Below are 16,734 nucleotides of genomic sequence, written 5' to 3' on the forward strand. Positions count from 1 at the left end.
TGGAGAAGGTAAGCTGGTTGTGTTGAGCTAACGAGGCAGCTCGGATTCTTGGGAAAGCTGGTCGATGGAGAAGGTAAGCTGGTTGTGCTGAGCTAACGAGTCAACTCGGATTCTTGGACCTTGGATTCCGCTCTTGGCTGTTTGTACGAAGTGCTGCAGCAGGCCGTACAGGTGTTCTGGCTCATGAGCATGAAGGTATAGATGGGCTGGAAGTCTGCGCAATCTACAGGCTAGGAGAGAAGGCAAACTGGCCGAATTAATAACGGGAGAGCAGGCTTTTAGTAAAGCCGTGCTTTTCCAAAAGCTCACCCTCCAAAAATGGAGGGATAGTGCTTTTTTAAGCCTCCAGGCCCCCCCGAAAAGCAACTGGCCGAGATTGCGATCTAGCCCTATCCTGTTTCGCACCTTCCTGCGCTCCCCTTCTACTTGCTATCACAACCCCTGAGCAGCTAGTCGACGCACGGGATCCCCCTTGGTTTCCCCAGCTCTACGCTCTCTCTTGACTCCCTTTTGACGCCTCTACCCGGACCTCACTACTTCCTCCTAACTACACCTCTCTTTCGCTCTCTCAGGCCATCACATCTTGCAACGAAATCACCCTTCACTCTTGCTCTCCTTCCTTCTAGCCCAATCCAGTACCACTTCCCTTAACCGATGAACCAGGTAACATTTGCAATGCATGAACAAAAATTTCGAAATTAGGGCATACTTGGAGCAAAATTCGACTAAAAATCTCACAACAGAAGTTCCTACCTTAGGAGTTGGCTCTGATACCATCTGACACGACCCCAGCACTCCTGAAACCTCTGATTTGCAAGCAAACACTAGAACATACCAAACGTGAGGAGGCTGCTCACCACCCAACAACGACATCTATGGGATGCGATCCTGAATCAAGAGATGTCTCCTCCAAGCCACGAGTTGAGCTATTGGCACGAACTCCCAACCAGATCCTAACCAGCCTGGTGTCCCATACCACGAAGCGGTGCTGTGAAGCTTGGGATCTGTTGCTGGGCCTTGGGCTACGCTATGATGCAGGCGCACGTCTGCGACTCAATCCAGGATTAGAGACCTAGCACCTGGGAACGAGACTTGCTCCCATCGGTTCCCTGAGAACGGAACCTCTGGGCCCTTATATAGACTCGACTCGGGTCCCAAGCACCAGAAATAGCGAAGACCCCTAACTGGTTCGTACCCTTGCCACTCAACCCGAGAATGAAGCCTGCCTAGCTCTAAGCCTCTCGAAGCTACCTGAGCTAGTCTTGTGTACCGAGTACACGGCAGATACCAATCCGTGCACATGACAAGGAGTTTTTGCACTTTATGCGGGGAGCTCTAGCTAGATGCTTATCAAAGGACACACGGGCGAGGCCTTCCCTCTCTCTTGCTCGGTCTGCCAGGGCTGCCCACTCGCTCCCTTCCTTTTCTTGTTTGTGGCATAGGCTTTGGGTTATTACTTGATATCACAGGTGGCGGGCCTCGCAGGGTTGAGGCTCCCAATTAGGCAGGAGGAGGAGCTGCTAGACTTTGAGTTTGCAGATGACATGGGCTTGTATGTAGAGGGCACGACAACAAGTTTGGAGAGAGTCAGGGAGCCCTGACTATCTATTGTGAGGTCTCGGGTGCGCGGACAATTGGACAAAGTTCATAGGTTTCTTCACAGGCTTTGAGGAGACACATGAGATTCGTGAGTGGGGGAGCAACTTTGGTTTCAGATGGATACCGCAGGGCCAGACAGCGAGATACCTCGGATGCCAGGTTGGTATTGACATTACAGCAGAGCAGCAGATCGCGCCGGTCCTTGAGAGTGTTCAGCGCAAGCTTCTTTACTGGAGCTCGGCCAAACTCTCCCTATTAGGTCGTGCCTTAGTGGCAAACTTGGTCCTTCTTGCCACGGCCTGGTATATCGCCTCCTGCTGGTGTTTTCACAGAGGGTGCATTAGGCAGCTCAGACGGTTGGTTCAGAACTTCCTTTGTGCGGGTTCGGACGGCACGAGAAATACTAGAGTCCGAGTTGCTTGGTAGACGGTGACCATGCCGCAGGCACTGGGAGGCTTGGGTATCATTGATCCGGAGATGTAGAGCATAGCCCTCTTGGGCAAGTTGGTTGTTCGTGGCCTCACCCCAGGTGCAGAGCCTTGGAAGCTCCTCTTACAGTGAGGAATTCTCAGAAACTCCCCATGCACTGGGGGGCAGTGGCAGCTTTCACACAGATGGATCTTCTCAGAGGCCCCCCTTACGGGGAAGGGTTCCCCCTTGATGAGGAGCCTCCATAGGGTTTGTCAAAGACTAGTAGGGGGCCTCATTCGTGCTGAGCCCGAATGCAGAGGAGTTCGAGCGCCAGCCTCTTGTTTGGCACCTTGAGATCCGAGATAAGGAGGGGCACAGTGGGACAGTGGACCGGCCGGGTCCTTTGGCAGATGGAGCAAATTACCCATGGAGGCAGAGGCGAGGCTTGGCGCTATAGCGCATCTGGGAGAGGCAGGGCAGCGGATGAGAGAGATTGACCTAGCCATCCCTGAGTCCTGGTGGGAGGGACTTCGTGTGTGGATGGACAGCAGATGGTTGGGCTGCTGTTTTGTATGGAGTCTTTCAAGCATTAATAGAAGGTTCCTTTCTTTGAAAAAAAAATTAAAAAAAAATATAAACATGGCGCCTTACATGATGAGTCAAATGGAAGAAGAAGAGGTATCTCGACAGTTGTCGGAATACTTATGCATGGGGCATATTAGGAAATGTAATCTCCTTGGAGTGGACTAGTGCTATTAAAGTGCAAGGACTGAAGTTGGAGGATGCGTGTAACCTATAAGATGTTGAATAAGGTTGCAATCAAGAATTGATATCCCCTTCCTAGAGCAGATGATGTAATTGATAGGATGCCCCCTCTATCCATGCACACAAGTAATACAAATTAAAGTAGACTAGGCTTGCCAAGCTCATACCTTAGGCTAGAAAAATTGTATTTTTCCCAAATATTGCCGAATGGTAAGATTTTAAAGTGTTTAATCTAGTGGTGTGCTTGTGAGTGATTGGGGTAGTGCTTCAGATTCTAGGAGAAACTCAGAGGGTACGTGGTTTTGGATGTTATGCCGGAGTTACATGTTTATACTAATCAATTCTTGTTAAACTAAGCATTATTGTCTAACTAACCAAGGCTCACCCCCAATGCCCAGTATGATGGAGTTGGCAAAAACCCGATGGCTAGGGACACCGAGTGGATACGTGCAAAACTTCTTAGGCTTGTATGGCATTTGATCGAGGGATTTAGTGGAGGGTGGTCCGATAATGAATCATGACTCCACTCATGTGGTATTCTTCACATACACTAACTTCAACACCCCATCACTTACAGTGATTGGGTCTATATGAAGTGGCAACTATGGCTACCTGGCTGGCGCTACCCCAATAGCAAGGATGGTGTAAAGCTCATGGTGAAGAATATGGAAAGTGATATCATTGTAATGGAAGACGACTGGTGAAGAAAAGGTGATATCATTGTAATGGAAGACGATTGATGCACTGGGTTTAGTAATGAAGATGGTCAGCTGGCATGTGAAGTCCTAAAACTCGTATATGTGATTAGGAGCATAAACGATTTAAAAAAAAAAAGAAACATCCTCCTAGATATAGGCCTGTCACATATGTGCATTTCTCAACAGTCTTTTTCTTGATTAATGTTGCGGTTCATGCACGATCACACCACCTTCTTGTACTTTGTAATATCTACATGAAGTATGTACTTGATTGTTTGTGCTCAATCTCCCACTCATCTTATGGTCTGCTTTTGATGCAGTATGGAGGTGGTCCCATGCTATCTGAAAGTGATTGTTGTGTTAAATGCATCATGGACAATGCTAGGGCTGTTGCTTCTGCCAGCTCCTTTAGGGATCAAAGGATGAAAGTTAGACAACTGCTTGAGGATGTTATCAGTGGTGCTGAAATTGAGGGGGAGGCCTATTTTGTGTCCAAAACATGGTAATGAGCTTTTCAAGCTATATTTTCTTAGTCTAAGGGCAGTTTGAAACTGGACATGCTTAATCTTTGATTGTGTTGCAGGCTGCAAAATTGGCTTCGTCGCAAATCAGCAGATGCCCCTACCGACACTGATGCATTTCCTACTGCCTCCATAACATGCCCACATGAGGCTTTACTGCCTGACAATGCCCCTGGTGCAAAGCGACAGTCAGTACCAGAGGAGATTTGGAATTACTTTTTGCAAGTCGCATTGCAATTTAGCGATAATACTCTGAATGGTTGCTTGAGTTTCCCCGTGAACACCCCTACTTGTTCTTTATGCGAAGCTGAGATGATGCAAGTTGCATCTCAACAGCAGGATCTCAGGTATTCTTGAGTCAGTTTGATAAGCTCTTCATTTTTGAGTGTAATATGTGTTGTTCGATTGCGAGTGTAATTCTAAAAATGGTGTTTTGACAACCATTTTATACCTGAAAGTGTTGTTGATAATCACGATGTCTTGTGTGTGCATATTTGTAGTTGGTAAACTGTATAGGCCTCTTCACTAGTATTCAGAGGTAATTTCACAAGTGCGGTGTATGCGCTAAGATTAATAGAACCAGGCATGGGCATTTGGGTCCTATTGTGAGAGTTGACTTTCTCTTCTGAACATGGCATTATACCAAACAGCGTATCTACAGCCTTTTTGATACAGTTGTTAAATTATTTATTCTTTTTTTGAAAAAGGGCAACATTTATGGAGGACCAGCATCAACCAACTTACCACGCACAGGAAAATATTAACATGGACATTATGGACATTGAGCAAGGGCAATGGTTATGAACATGGATATTATGGACATTATGGTTATAGAGTATAACCATGTAGTCAACCTCTCTTTGAAATACCATGTCTTTCAACATTGTCATAATGATTGTTACCTACACCTACTTTTTTTGTGTGGAATTTGTTACCTACACACACACACACACACACACACACACACACACATAGATATATAGATAGATAGATATAGATATAGATATACATGTATGTACATTTACATGTTACTACATACATATAAATATAAATATAAATATAAACAAACAAACAAACAAACAAACAAACATACATACATACATACATACATACATACATACATACATACGTATACACATACATACATACATACATACATATAAATATAAATATAAATATATAGATATAGATTGTATATCCATATATATATATATATATATATATATACACACACACACACACACACACACACACACACACACACATATATATATGAGGATCAGCATCAACCAACTTACCAAGCATATAAAAATATTAACATGGACATTATGGACACTGAGCAATGGCAATGGGTTATAGAGTATAACCATGTAGTCCACCCTCTTTGAAATACCATGTCCTTAAACATTGTCATAATGATTGTTACACACACACACACACACACACACACACATATAGATAGAGAGAGAGAGAGAGAGAGAGAGAGAGAGAGAGAGAGTAGCTAGTCCCTGCTATGCGTGATGGAGTTTATGGTTTTCAATCTATGTTGTGTTTTTAGAGGATGTGAGTTTGGGAATGTTCCTGGATTCATCTAGGTGTGTGTGTGTGTGTGTGTGTGTGTGTATATATATATATATGTGTGTGTATATATGTGTGTGTGTGTATATATGTGTATGTGTATATAGTTCACCTCGCTTTTAAATACAATGTCTTTAAACACACACACATATATATATATAATCTAAATTTGTATGATTGGATATATTCTAGTCTTACAAAGGTATACATACATCTCTCTCTCTCTCTCTCTCTCTCTAGTCCGCCTCACTTTGAAATACATTGTCTTTAAACATTGTCATAATGATTGCTATCTGAAAAAGTGATTCCCTTTTCTGAAGACTATGGGTTGTTTAGCCTCCTTCCATTTTATTGACATTGCAGAGTTTTTCCCCCCTCCCAAAAAGATTACTTCATTAAGTATGAATGAAAACCGCAAGAGCAAGCTCAAGTGTGGGAGTACATCATGCTAGGCATGAGGAAAAAAACCAGCTCAAAACGAGCTAACAAAAATCCAAGGTGGAGGCGGAAAGTGCCACTTCAACCCTGAAGGAGACTCAGAGAAGAAAGGAGATCCTCTCCAAACTCTGAAAAAAGTACTTCTTTTGGCAGTAGCTGCTCTGGAGGATCCCTGCATGCTCTCCCAGATGTGTGTATAGTATCAGCCCATATACCAGCCATAGACTGGGAGGGGTGAACCTGGGAACATTGCAGAGTTTGAATAGTCAAGTAGCACAATTCTATCAAATGCGATGTGTTTTTATGGGGATATTTTCTGCTTTCCTTCCTGTTCTTCATTACCAATCTTTTAATAAACTTTTAATCACATCGATTTTTCAGGGCCATCAAGCTGGAACAAAGACAAAAACACGGGGCATTGTTTTCTGGGGAGAGTATCAGCATAGTACCTGGGACTACATATTATTTAGTGCCTTCAGCATGGCTTGCCCAGTGGCGTTCATATTTGGGAGGAAGCGGCAAGAGATCGTTTAAGACTGATGAACCTTTTGGGCTCGAAGCCAGTATACAATCACTTCTCTGTCAAAAGGTTTATATTGTTTCAGCTTGTTGGCTTTTTTAAAGAACTTATTCCTGTGAGCTTCTTAATTTGCCTTTTTCGCAGTCATTTAAAAAGCTTGTCAATTGAAGTTCTGGTGGAAAGTATTGTGTGAATTGTAAGGCCCAAAGGAGCCATTTGGTAATGTCTGTTGTGGTGATGTGCAGCACGAAGGCTTACTTTTTAGGCCCCCGAGGCTGCAGAGAAGTCGCCGTGGAGGACTTGCTCAGAGCTCTACAAATGTAAGTAAATCAGGTAACATACAAATACTAGATAAGGGTTCTTGAAGCATTCATTGTAAGTTTGACGTTTCCAATATGTGCTATTTTAAGTAAATGCTGTCATTGTCCTAACCCCATGTGTAGACATTGAGTGACAAGTGACAATGACCTTTGTACATGACACTTACCATGTCCTATGTCAATATTTACACTACTTAATAAAGATTGACCTCATATGACTGTGTTCAAAAGGAGTATACAATAAGTTCTGAAGGTTTCTAGATGGAAATTAATACAATATATGCAAAACCATATGTGTGCACATCTCAGAGTATTTACCATTTGCCCAGAGGATAACTTGGATGTAGGGCCAATTCGTCTCTGGATATGATTGTTTCCATTGTTAGATTTCGCACGTAAGTTCCTATGGAATGAATATTAGTTAGCACCTAATTGGGGAAACTATATAGGCCTATTTGATCTGCCGTCTTATTTTCATATCTCTAACATATGACAGGCCAGGTGTTATATCTCTGTTATGTAGTTGTTGGATGGACTGCAGTATGTGTATTAGATAGGTGTTGGACCTTACCTTGGCTATGGAAGCTTATGTAGGTGTGCCCAATCTGTGTCCCCCAGTATGTGTATTAGATAGGTGTTGGACCTTACCTTGGCTATGGAAGCTTATGTAGGTGTGCCCAATCTGTGTCCCCCCTAGTGTCGTACAAGATGCGGATAACCTCTGTTGTAGAAGTCCACTCTCATCCCCCAAACTGTCGTAGACTATGCTGAACCTCTCATGTAGAAGTCATGCTAGATCCTAGCAACTAGTACCCGGTATTTTCTGGTCATGGTGGCACATGTTCATCCAAATGAATATAGCCACCTATGAATGTACAAGGGATGTCAGATCATGTAACAAAGGGAACCAAATATAAAGCCTGTCGAAAGACTTCGAACTTGGGACGAGGAAGTGCCTTTGTAAACATATCTGCTATGTTGTCGTCTGTGGGAAGATAGGACAACTCTATGTCTCCTGCTGACAACCGCTCCCGAACATAATGATAATGAACTTCAATATGCTTGGTACGCGCATGAAACACTGGGTTACGCGCAATGGCCAAAGCACTCTGGCTGTCAGTGTAGACAATAGTGGAGGATGTCTGGCGAATACCAAGATCAGTAAGTAGCTGTCGAAGCCAAACACACTCTACTGTAGCGGTGAAAGCTGCCCTGTACTCAGCCTCACAGCTAGATGTGGCAACTGTTGGTTGCTTCTTGTTGGGCCAAGAGATACATGAATTGCCAAGCAAAAAACAATTGCTAGTGTGTGACACTCTGGTGTCGAAACATCTTGCCCAGTCAGTATCTGTGTAAGCATGCATGGTAAGTGAACCCTGATCATCATAGAAGAGGGCTAAATCCTGAGTGCCTCTGAGATATCTGAAGACTCTCTTCACTGCCTGCCAATGCTGTGAACTGGGCATGTGCATGAATCTGTTGAGCTGAGATATTGCATACTGTAAGTCAGGTATGGTGTGACATAAATAAATAAGGCATCCAACAGCCTGCTAATAAAGAGTGATATCACATGGTGGGCTCCCATCATGAGCTGAGAATTTGAAGCCAGGGTCCACTGGAGTAGAGATTGGCTTGTAATCCTCAAACTGAAAACGATCAAGGAGCTGTCCAATATACTTGGACTGAGACATCATGATACCCCCCTCAACATGAGCAAACTGAATCCCCAAATAATAGTGGAGCTGTCCCATGTCTGACATTTCAAAAAACTGCTGCAAATCAGCCTTGAAAGCTGCAATTTGCTGAGTATCTGGGCCCGTGATCGATCTATGCTGCCATCAGATTTCCTTTTTAATTTGTAGACCCACCGGGTTCCAATGGCATGCTTGCCGGGACGGAGATCTACTAATTCCCATGTGTCATTTTTAGCAATGGAATGTAACTCAGCTCTCATTGCATCCATCCACTCTTTGCTGTCAAAAGCATCTTTATGGCACAGAGGCTCTTCATTGCAAGCTGTAGCAAGGAGTGCAAACTCAAGAAAGTGACCATGCTGTCTATTCCCTGATCTTGTCCGGGCAGCAAAAGGCTGATCTTGTTTGCTGTCCCTCAATGTATCAAGAAGCCATCTCGGAACTTGCCTTTGCTGTCTATTGACAGCTCTTTCTTCAATGACTGCATCATGAATAGTGGGATCATTTTGTGCCGGGAGATAAACCTGCAAATCAGCATGAGGTAGTGGCTGATTATTGCTTGGTGGAGGGCCTGCAGGAGGCTCATGTTGCTGGTCAAAGTCCTCTTCTGAGGATGGCAAAGGTAACCAAGATTCAAAGGCATCAAACATGTCAACATCTGGCTTAGCTTTGCAGTCCACAAGAGGAGAAGCTGAATGTTCAGCAAAGATTACATCTCTACTAACAATAATCTTCCCAGTATTTGGTTGATATAACCGATACCCTCTGCTCTCTTGGCTATAACCAATAAATATGCATTTGATTGCCTTGTCATCAAGCTTATGTCTCAGCTGAGATGGTACATGAACATATGCAAGAGACCCAAAAACTCTCATGTGTGAAGGCTTCCTGCCTTTCCATGCTTCATAAGGTGTAACAGTTTGCAATGCCTGTGTAGGTGATCTATTCAGCACATAGTTGGCACACATTACTGCATCAAGCCAAAATTTATTGGGCAAAGACTTGGCCTTAAGCATGCATCTGGCCATCTCCATTGTGGACATGTTTTTCCTTTCAGAAATAGGATTCTGCTGAGGAGTGTAAGGAGTAGTACATGAGTGAATAATGCCCCGTGAAGATAGAAATGCATCAAACATCTGTGTTGAGGGTGACAAGCTTGCATCCTGATTCATTCTCAACCATATTCAGCCATCTCTGAAAGCATAGGAAAACTTCAGATTTGGATTTTAAAGGATATATCCAGCAATATCTTGTGAAATCATCAATGAGAGTCATGAAATACTTGTACCCCCCAATGGCATTTGTCCTCATTGGGCCACATACATCACTAAATACTTGTACCCCCCAATGGCATTTGTCCTCATTGGGCCACATACATCACTGTGCACTACCTGCAATTTCCTTTGTGAGAGTTTTGGACAATTCTTTTGAAAAGGAAATCGATGCATCTTACCCAAAAGACAACCCTCAGACACATGTTGGGAAACTGTGCGAGTTTGAGGTATATCATATGCCATCTATTGTGAATGTAGCTTTGCAAGAGCTCTATAATTGAGATGGCCCATTCGCTCATGCCAAAGATGAGTTTCAGCAAGCTGTGAATCTGAAATAGCCAATGCTTCAATAGAAAGTGCAGCTGAGTGATGATCAAGGTGATAAAGCCCCTTTTGCAAAGTGCCAGTGAGAACTATGGCATTGTCATCACGAAGATCATAAACTAGGCATTTGTAGCCATAAAAAATAACTCTGAAACTTGAAGTGGCAATTGCTGAAATTGAAATCAAGTTGACTTCAATTCCAGGCACAAAAAGGACATTTGTCAGAGTAACAGGATGGCTTGAAATGGATGTGAGCTGCACATCTCCAATTCCTTTTAAAGCATATGAAGCATTATTAGCACATGTGACAGTCCCCCCTCGAGGTGCATCAGCTAAAGAATGAATTAATTGTCTGCAAGATGTGACATGTTTGGAAGCACCACTATCAAAGTACCAGGACTGAGCATCATTAGCAGTAAAGAATGCATCAGCTTTGGAGGGATCAAATGAGCAATGGACAGCCCATGCCCAATCATCCTGAAGAGCATGTGCATGTGAAGCATCTTCTGGCTCATGGGATTCAATAGCATGAGAGGCATTAACTGTCAATCTTGCTTTCTTTTTCTCCGAAGCAATGCGCTTCCTGCATTTTGAAATGTCAGGTCCAGGCTTGTGACAATAGTTGCATCTTTTCTTCTTTGATTTATCTGCTGTATTTTTAGATGCATGGGAGGAATTGCAGCTGCTATGTGCAGATTTTGGCTTGCTCATAGGCTTGGAAGCCTTGCCTCTTCCTGTCTGCTGTGAAGCAAATGCATGATCAGGAATAATGGCTTGTCTATTAGCTCTACTTTGCTCTTCCTGCAAAAGCAAAGTCACTAGCTGATCAAAAGAATAGTGGTCTGGATTACCCATGGCCACTAATCGAAGGGTTGTAGCAAACCCTTGATATGCATTTGGCAGTCCATTCAATGTGGTACTGACAAGCTGTGAATTTGGCACCACCTCATCAATGTTGGCAAGTTGTTCCATGAGGTCCTTGACCTTTGTAAGGTGTGCATCCATAGAGTCACCTTCATTCATGTTGACTTCCTGTAATTGCCTTCTCAAATATGTAACACGTGCCTCATTGCGAATCTGATAGAGAACCCAATTTATCCCAAGCATCCTTTGCTGTCCTGCAAGACCGGATGTGTGGAATAATGATTCTCTTGCATGATAAAGCAATACATGAATGTGCATTTGCATCTCTTGCATCCCATCTAGACTGTTCCTGAGTTGGAAGAGCAACAATAGGAGTGCTAGAAGATGAGGCATCAGGAGGAGTACCCCCTGCAGAGGGACCAGTAGTAGAGGCAACCACTGTAGCGTTGGCTGGCCTCAGATCAGCCCCAGAAACAATATTCCACAAATGCTTTGCAACAAGAATATGTTTCATGAGATAAGACCACATCGGATAGTTGGTGCCATCCAACTTATCATCTTCACGAAGAACTCCAAATAAATCTTGATTGTTCCCAGCAATAGCAAATGTGATACCCTGAAAGAGACCTGAAAACCCAAAAGCCTCAAGGCTATCATTGCCAAAAGCTGGCTGTCCAAAAATGCACATTCATGTATTGCATGATAAAGCAATACATGAATGTGCATTTGCATCTCTTGCATCCCATCTAGACTGTTCCTGAGTTGGAAGAGCAACAATATGAGTGCTAGAAGATGAGGCATCAGGAGGAGTACCCCTTGCAGAGGGACCAGTAGTAGAGGCAACCATTGTAGCGTTGGCTGGCCTCAAATCAGCCCCAGAAACAATATTCCACAAATGCTTTGCAACAAGAATATGTTTCATGAGATAAGACCACATCGGATAGTTGGTGCCATCCAACTTATCATCTTCACGAAGAACTCCAAATAAATCTTGATTGTTCCCAGCAATAGCAAATGTGATACCCTGAAAGAGACCTGAAAACCCAAAAGCCTCAAGGCTATCATTGCCAAAAGCTGGCTGTCCAAAAATGACAGCAAATATCTGCAAATTTTCGACCCAAATCAAAGGGCAAATGCAGATTTGACCCAAATGTGACTGTGGCAGGCAATGTTCATTGCAAAGACAGCAAATCTGGCAAAAGCCTCAAATTTTAATGAGGGCAAATAGGCCAGAAAGAGGGCAAATGCAGAAAAGCCCCAAATTTTGTTGAAATTTTTGCAAATGTGACCCAATGTATAGCCTCAAGGCTTGAAACTGCAAAAATATGAGTTACTGTTCCAAACACCAGTTGAAATTGAGCTTCCAACACAAAAGCCCCAAATTTTGTTGACCTGAGTGATGATGTGGCACAATGTGACAGTCCTGAACCTGAAATTAACTGAAAACTTCAATTTTTGGAAGGATTTCAGTTGTCAACCTTGTCAAAAGTATTTATTGTATTGACAGGTTGAAGGTCCAGATGTCAAAAGCCCTAAATTTTTTCTGATGGAAATTAGGGTTTGACAGTAAAAACTGTCAAAAAACAGTAAAAGACTGCAAAAAATTTAACACGTGCCAAATGCTGTACCAAATCCCGGAGTAAACACAACTGTACGGATGACAGTACGGAAGCAGTTACTATGTGTGTACGGAGGCAGTACGATGCCTGTACGGAGGCAGTACGATGCCTGTACGGACGATGTACTGAACGGGTACAGTGCTGGTACGTTGTACGGAAACTGTACGATGCAGTACTGTTTGCAGGTACGGACGTACGGAAGGTGCAGCTCAAGGAAGTATAGTACGGCGCAATACTGTATGCAAGTACGGACGTACGACATAGGTACATTGTACAATAGCGCTTGTACAACAGGTACGGTGCATGTACATCATGTACCACTGTAGGATCTCAGGTATGACGCTGAGCAAGTACAGTAGATGTACGGGCAGTCAGTACGCAAATGTACAAGGCAGTTGTACGGACTGTACGGGGACAGGAAGCAGATCCGGGCTCTGATACCACTAAAGGATCGAATGAGAGAGAGAGAGTGTAGATAGCAAAGCGTCGCACAAGTCTTAGCCGTCACGTCAAACTTGGATAATTGGAAAAAGAGAAGTACAAGGTACAAGTACGTAGACCTAGGACTAAGTGTCCTAGGTGTCACATAGGACTAAGTGTCCTATGTGGCCTAAAAGGCACTAACTCTACAAGTGCCTATATTTATGCCTACAAGGCACATACCATGGCCTATAGGGCATCACTAGAACCACCAGAAGATGGCCTACAATTAAACCTGATCTACTATAAGAAAATGAAAAAAAAGGTATCAAATGAAACCATGCATGCATACATCCATTTGCTTATTCATATGCCTACACACATCCATGCATGCATGCTCCATCCATTCACCGATGCACAGGGACATGGTTGCAAGCATCACACGTCTGCAGATCCATTTATCCGTCCTTACATATGTATGTACATATGTACATGTACATGTATATACACAAGGACAAAGCGCATGTGCATGCTTACACAGATACATGCATTAGGTGAGAAAATAGTGTTGTATTTTATAATCATGGATGCCAAATTATGTCTGTCTGAGATTTGTCGCGACTACATAAATGCTAAAACGCACAGGAGAAACTATATGGCTAAAGTTGTTCTTTTTGAATCAAATATCACTCGAATTTATGGTATTGATTATTACATTCTTGATGTGAAACCTAATGGAATGGAACTTTATAAAGGAAAATTTAGAGAAGCAATTCAATTGCAAGTTTAATTAGGGATAATAGTACCATTGGATTCCTCATGCAACTTGTTCAATAGAATGTGTGTTAGTTTTCTAAACGAGTCAGTCTTGGTGTAATAATTAATAGGGGAATCTTCTTTACTCTGTGTGTGTGTTTGTGTGTGTGTGTGTAGAGAACAACAAAAGTCTGAATTTGTACGATTGGATATATTCTAGTCTTACAAAGGCATGTGTGTGTGTGTTTATTCATTGTGCAAAATGACAACTAGTGATTTCAAAACTGGACCAGTAGTCACTCTCTTGACTGTGGAAGTATATAGAGCTCAAATTTCTTTTGATGTTAAAGCTATCAGAGATAAAACATTCCAGAAAAAGTAAATAGTTTTTCTGATTGGAAATTAAAATTTGTCATTGTTCAGGATGACATATTTACAGTTGTTACAGAGGATGACTGGAGGGACCTCTGTGGACAGTGGAATGTTAACCCTTGCCAGGCTATTGAAGCTGTTGTGGAATTGTGCAAGCTAGACCATACTGTGAATAGCACAGAAGAAGAACCATTACCCGATATTACTGGCGATGAAGGATCTGAAGAGTGTCAAGCAGCTGCTTTCATGCCATACCTGTGGACAAAGCCAAAGGTTTACTTCATTTTTAAATATAAGCACGATGTGACTGGATGCAGTAGATATTTATCCATGGTTCCCCTAGCAGAATATTAAATAAAAAGTAACTACAATGATTTTGCTTGAATGTTAATTTTTAAAACCTACTATGATCATGTAACAGGTTTGCAAGGTATGCATAGAGGATAGGGAAAGCTCAGAGCTCATGAGGAAGCTGCAGTATGTTGACGAAGAAATATATGTGGATCTGGTGTGTGGGAACGAACCTCCCAAATCAGTTCTTGAGTCATCAAAGGGAGAGAGACGTGTATCTAAACGGCCTCGACGCGGCTCTGCATCTGCAAACAGGCGGTTTGTTTTGAAGGTTTCAGGGGATACCACAGTATATAATCTGAAGATGCAAATTTGGGAATCCTCTGCGGTAGGTCTTCTGGGTTTATTTGAATACTATTAGCGATTATAATAATAAGAATATCAAAGTAACAGAATTGTGAGGCAAAACACACAGCAGCCCTCTGAATAAAAATGAAAAGCGCCTTCCCTTGTCTGGGCTTGAGCTGTCAGAAACGATTGTCTTGTCAAATAAAAAAGAGAAACAAAATCAGCAGGACAACATAGGTAAATATCAAAGTGACAAAGCATGGAATCAAACCAATTCTAGGCCAGTAAGTTTGATATATAGTGTAAATGGTAATTCAATCCAAACAGTTGTGCTTGAAGTTTTCATGGAGAATGTAGTGGCCACACAATTATAGCTTCAGGTTCATTGGACCATGCATCCAGTGTTTCATGCTGAGCCTCTTCCTTGGGTTTTACAATAGATTGAGTGGGTTCTCAAAAGAGGCCAGCTGGGCATGATGGTCCTCTTTCCAAGAACGTCATTTCTTGTGTCACACGAAGTGTTGGTACTCTCTTTTAGTTTGTTTCTTATTTGTATGGCTTTGTTTGGTCTTGAAATGCGAGTCTTGCCTGAGGCTTTATACTTTATTGTTGTACTAACCATTTTGAGACCATTGGGTGGGCTCGACTGCTGTGCAACGATGTGGATTGAGTCAGTGAGGTTGGCTTTGGTGTCTTGGGTTGGTTGACTATCTATGTGTGCCTTTTGCATAAATCAAAATTCACTGTAACATTGTGAAGTGTCAATTCAAGTGCTCCTTTGAAGAAGGTGAGCACTCACTCATATAAAAACACGTCTCTCATGCCATAATTGAAGTCATTCTCATCTTTTTCAGTAGGTTCGTGAAACTCAACCCTTGGCCCTACCTCTACCTCCTCCAGTAGGTGCATTACTGCCTCTTGATTGCTTCCACAATACAGTGTCACAAATCTTATTGTAGCTTTATGTGGGTTTACAAAGATGACTTTTATGATAATTATAGACGCTGAGCTCTATGCCTAATTATAACTTGGCAACAAGGAAATGCCGACATTGTTGTGTATGCATTTATCACCTTCACCTGTTTGGTTTTGTGCCTTTCAGCCTCATGAAACTGTAATCGTAAGGCAACGCAGATGCGCGATAACGCAATATAGATTTGTTATAATGGCAGCATAAGTTTGTCTTAAAGGAAAAATACATTTTTATCTTAAAGGCAGTACAGGTTTTTTGTAAAGCATTGTTTAGCAGGACACAACGTCTTCTGGACGTGACCCTTCCTAATATTCTTATTGCACGAAAAGACACATTAGTGTGAAACTTCATGCCGTACCCTTGAGGCTTTGTCCCCTTTTTATATCCTTGTCCTTGAACATTAGCGTGACTTTAGTTTACTGTGTTTTTATCAGCATAGTATGTTAGCCACAAAGAAAAAGCTATAAAGAAAAGTGAAATACAAATGTTATTATTGGGCCTTGTATATGAGGTGCTGTAGGCATGGATAAATCTACTCAATTAGTCTAAAGCCGTTGACAGGTGGGAGTTGCATTTTTGTAGGTTGTTAAAGACAACCAGCGGGTACACTTTGGCAGAAAGGAGCTAAATGATGATGCAGCAACACTGGCTGATTTGAGTATTTTACCTGGAGCTCATCTATGGGTAGCGGACACAGGGCTTCATGAAAATCGTGATATAGCAGGTCTCAAACTGTTTCACCTGTAGAAATGTTATAGGTCAACTGTTGTATATGTCTTTTTCATTCATATTGAAGATTTGGTTAAACTGTGTTTAGTTCAAATTAAGCCCGACCATGCATTTTATTAGCATTCCGAGCCTTTAGTGATGCATTGTTGCATATTAAGCATAGCAACTTGTAGTTCATGCTTTGGATTGTGGTGTTTTGGTTTGAAGATTTGTATCTGGA

General features: G+C 42.5%; 1 protein-coding gene across 3 annotated transcripts in view; it reads left to right on the forward strand.

Moving 5' to 3' along the window:
* UBP26 (ubiquitin-specific protease 26) overlaps window positions 1-16,734 on the forward strand; it is a 56,739-nt gene that overhangs the window by 20,791 nt on the left and 19,214 nt on the right. For all 3 annotated transcript variants that reach the window (XR_015543924.1, XM_087401300.1, XM_087401301.1), the window contains exons 6-12: window positions 3,794-3,975; window positions 4,057-4,341; window positions 6,392-6,599; window positions 6,776-6,850; window positions 14,225-14,446; window positions 14,595-14,852; window positions 16,368-16,509. Coding sequence is in view for 2 of the 3 variants with exons in the window: in XM_087401300.1 (XP_087257426.1) it covers window positions 3,794-3,975; window positions 4,057-4,341; window positions 6,392-6,599; window positions 6,776-6,850; window positions 14,225-14,446; window positions 14,595-14,852; window positions 16,368-16,509 (1,372 nt within the window). In the remaining variant the exon portion in view is untranslated. The remainder of the gene's footprint in view (window positions 1-3,793; window positions 3,976-4,056; window positions 4,342-6,391; window positions 6,600-6,775; window positions 6,851-14,224; window positions 14,447-14,594; window positions 14,853-16,367; window positions 16,510-16,734) is intronic.

The sequence above is a fragment of the Dipteris shenzhenensis genome, chromosome 30 (genome assembly GCF_047967505.1).
Source record: "Dipteris shenzhenensis isolate YYH24624 ecotype China chromosome 30, Dip_SZ_1.0, whole genome shotgun sequence".
In the NCBI taxonomy this organism is placed as follows: Eukaryota; Viridiplantae; Streptophyta; class Polypodiopsida; order Gleicheniales; family Dipteridaceae; genus Dipteris; species Dipteris shenzhenensis.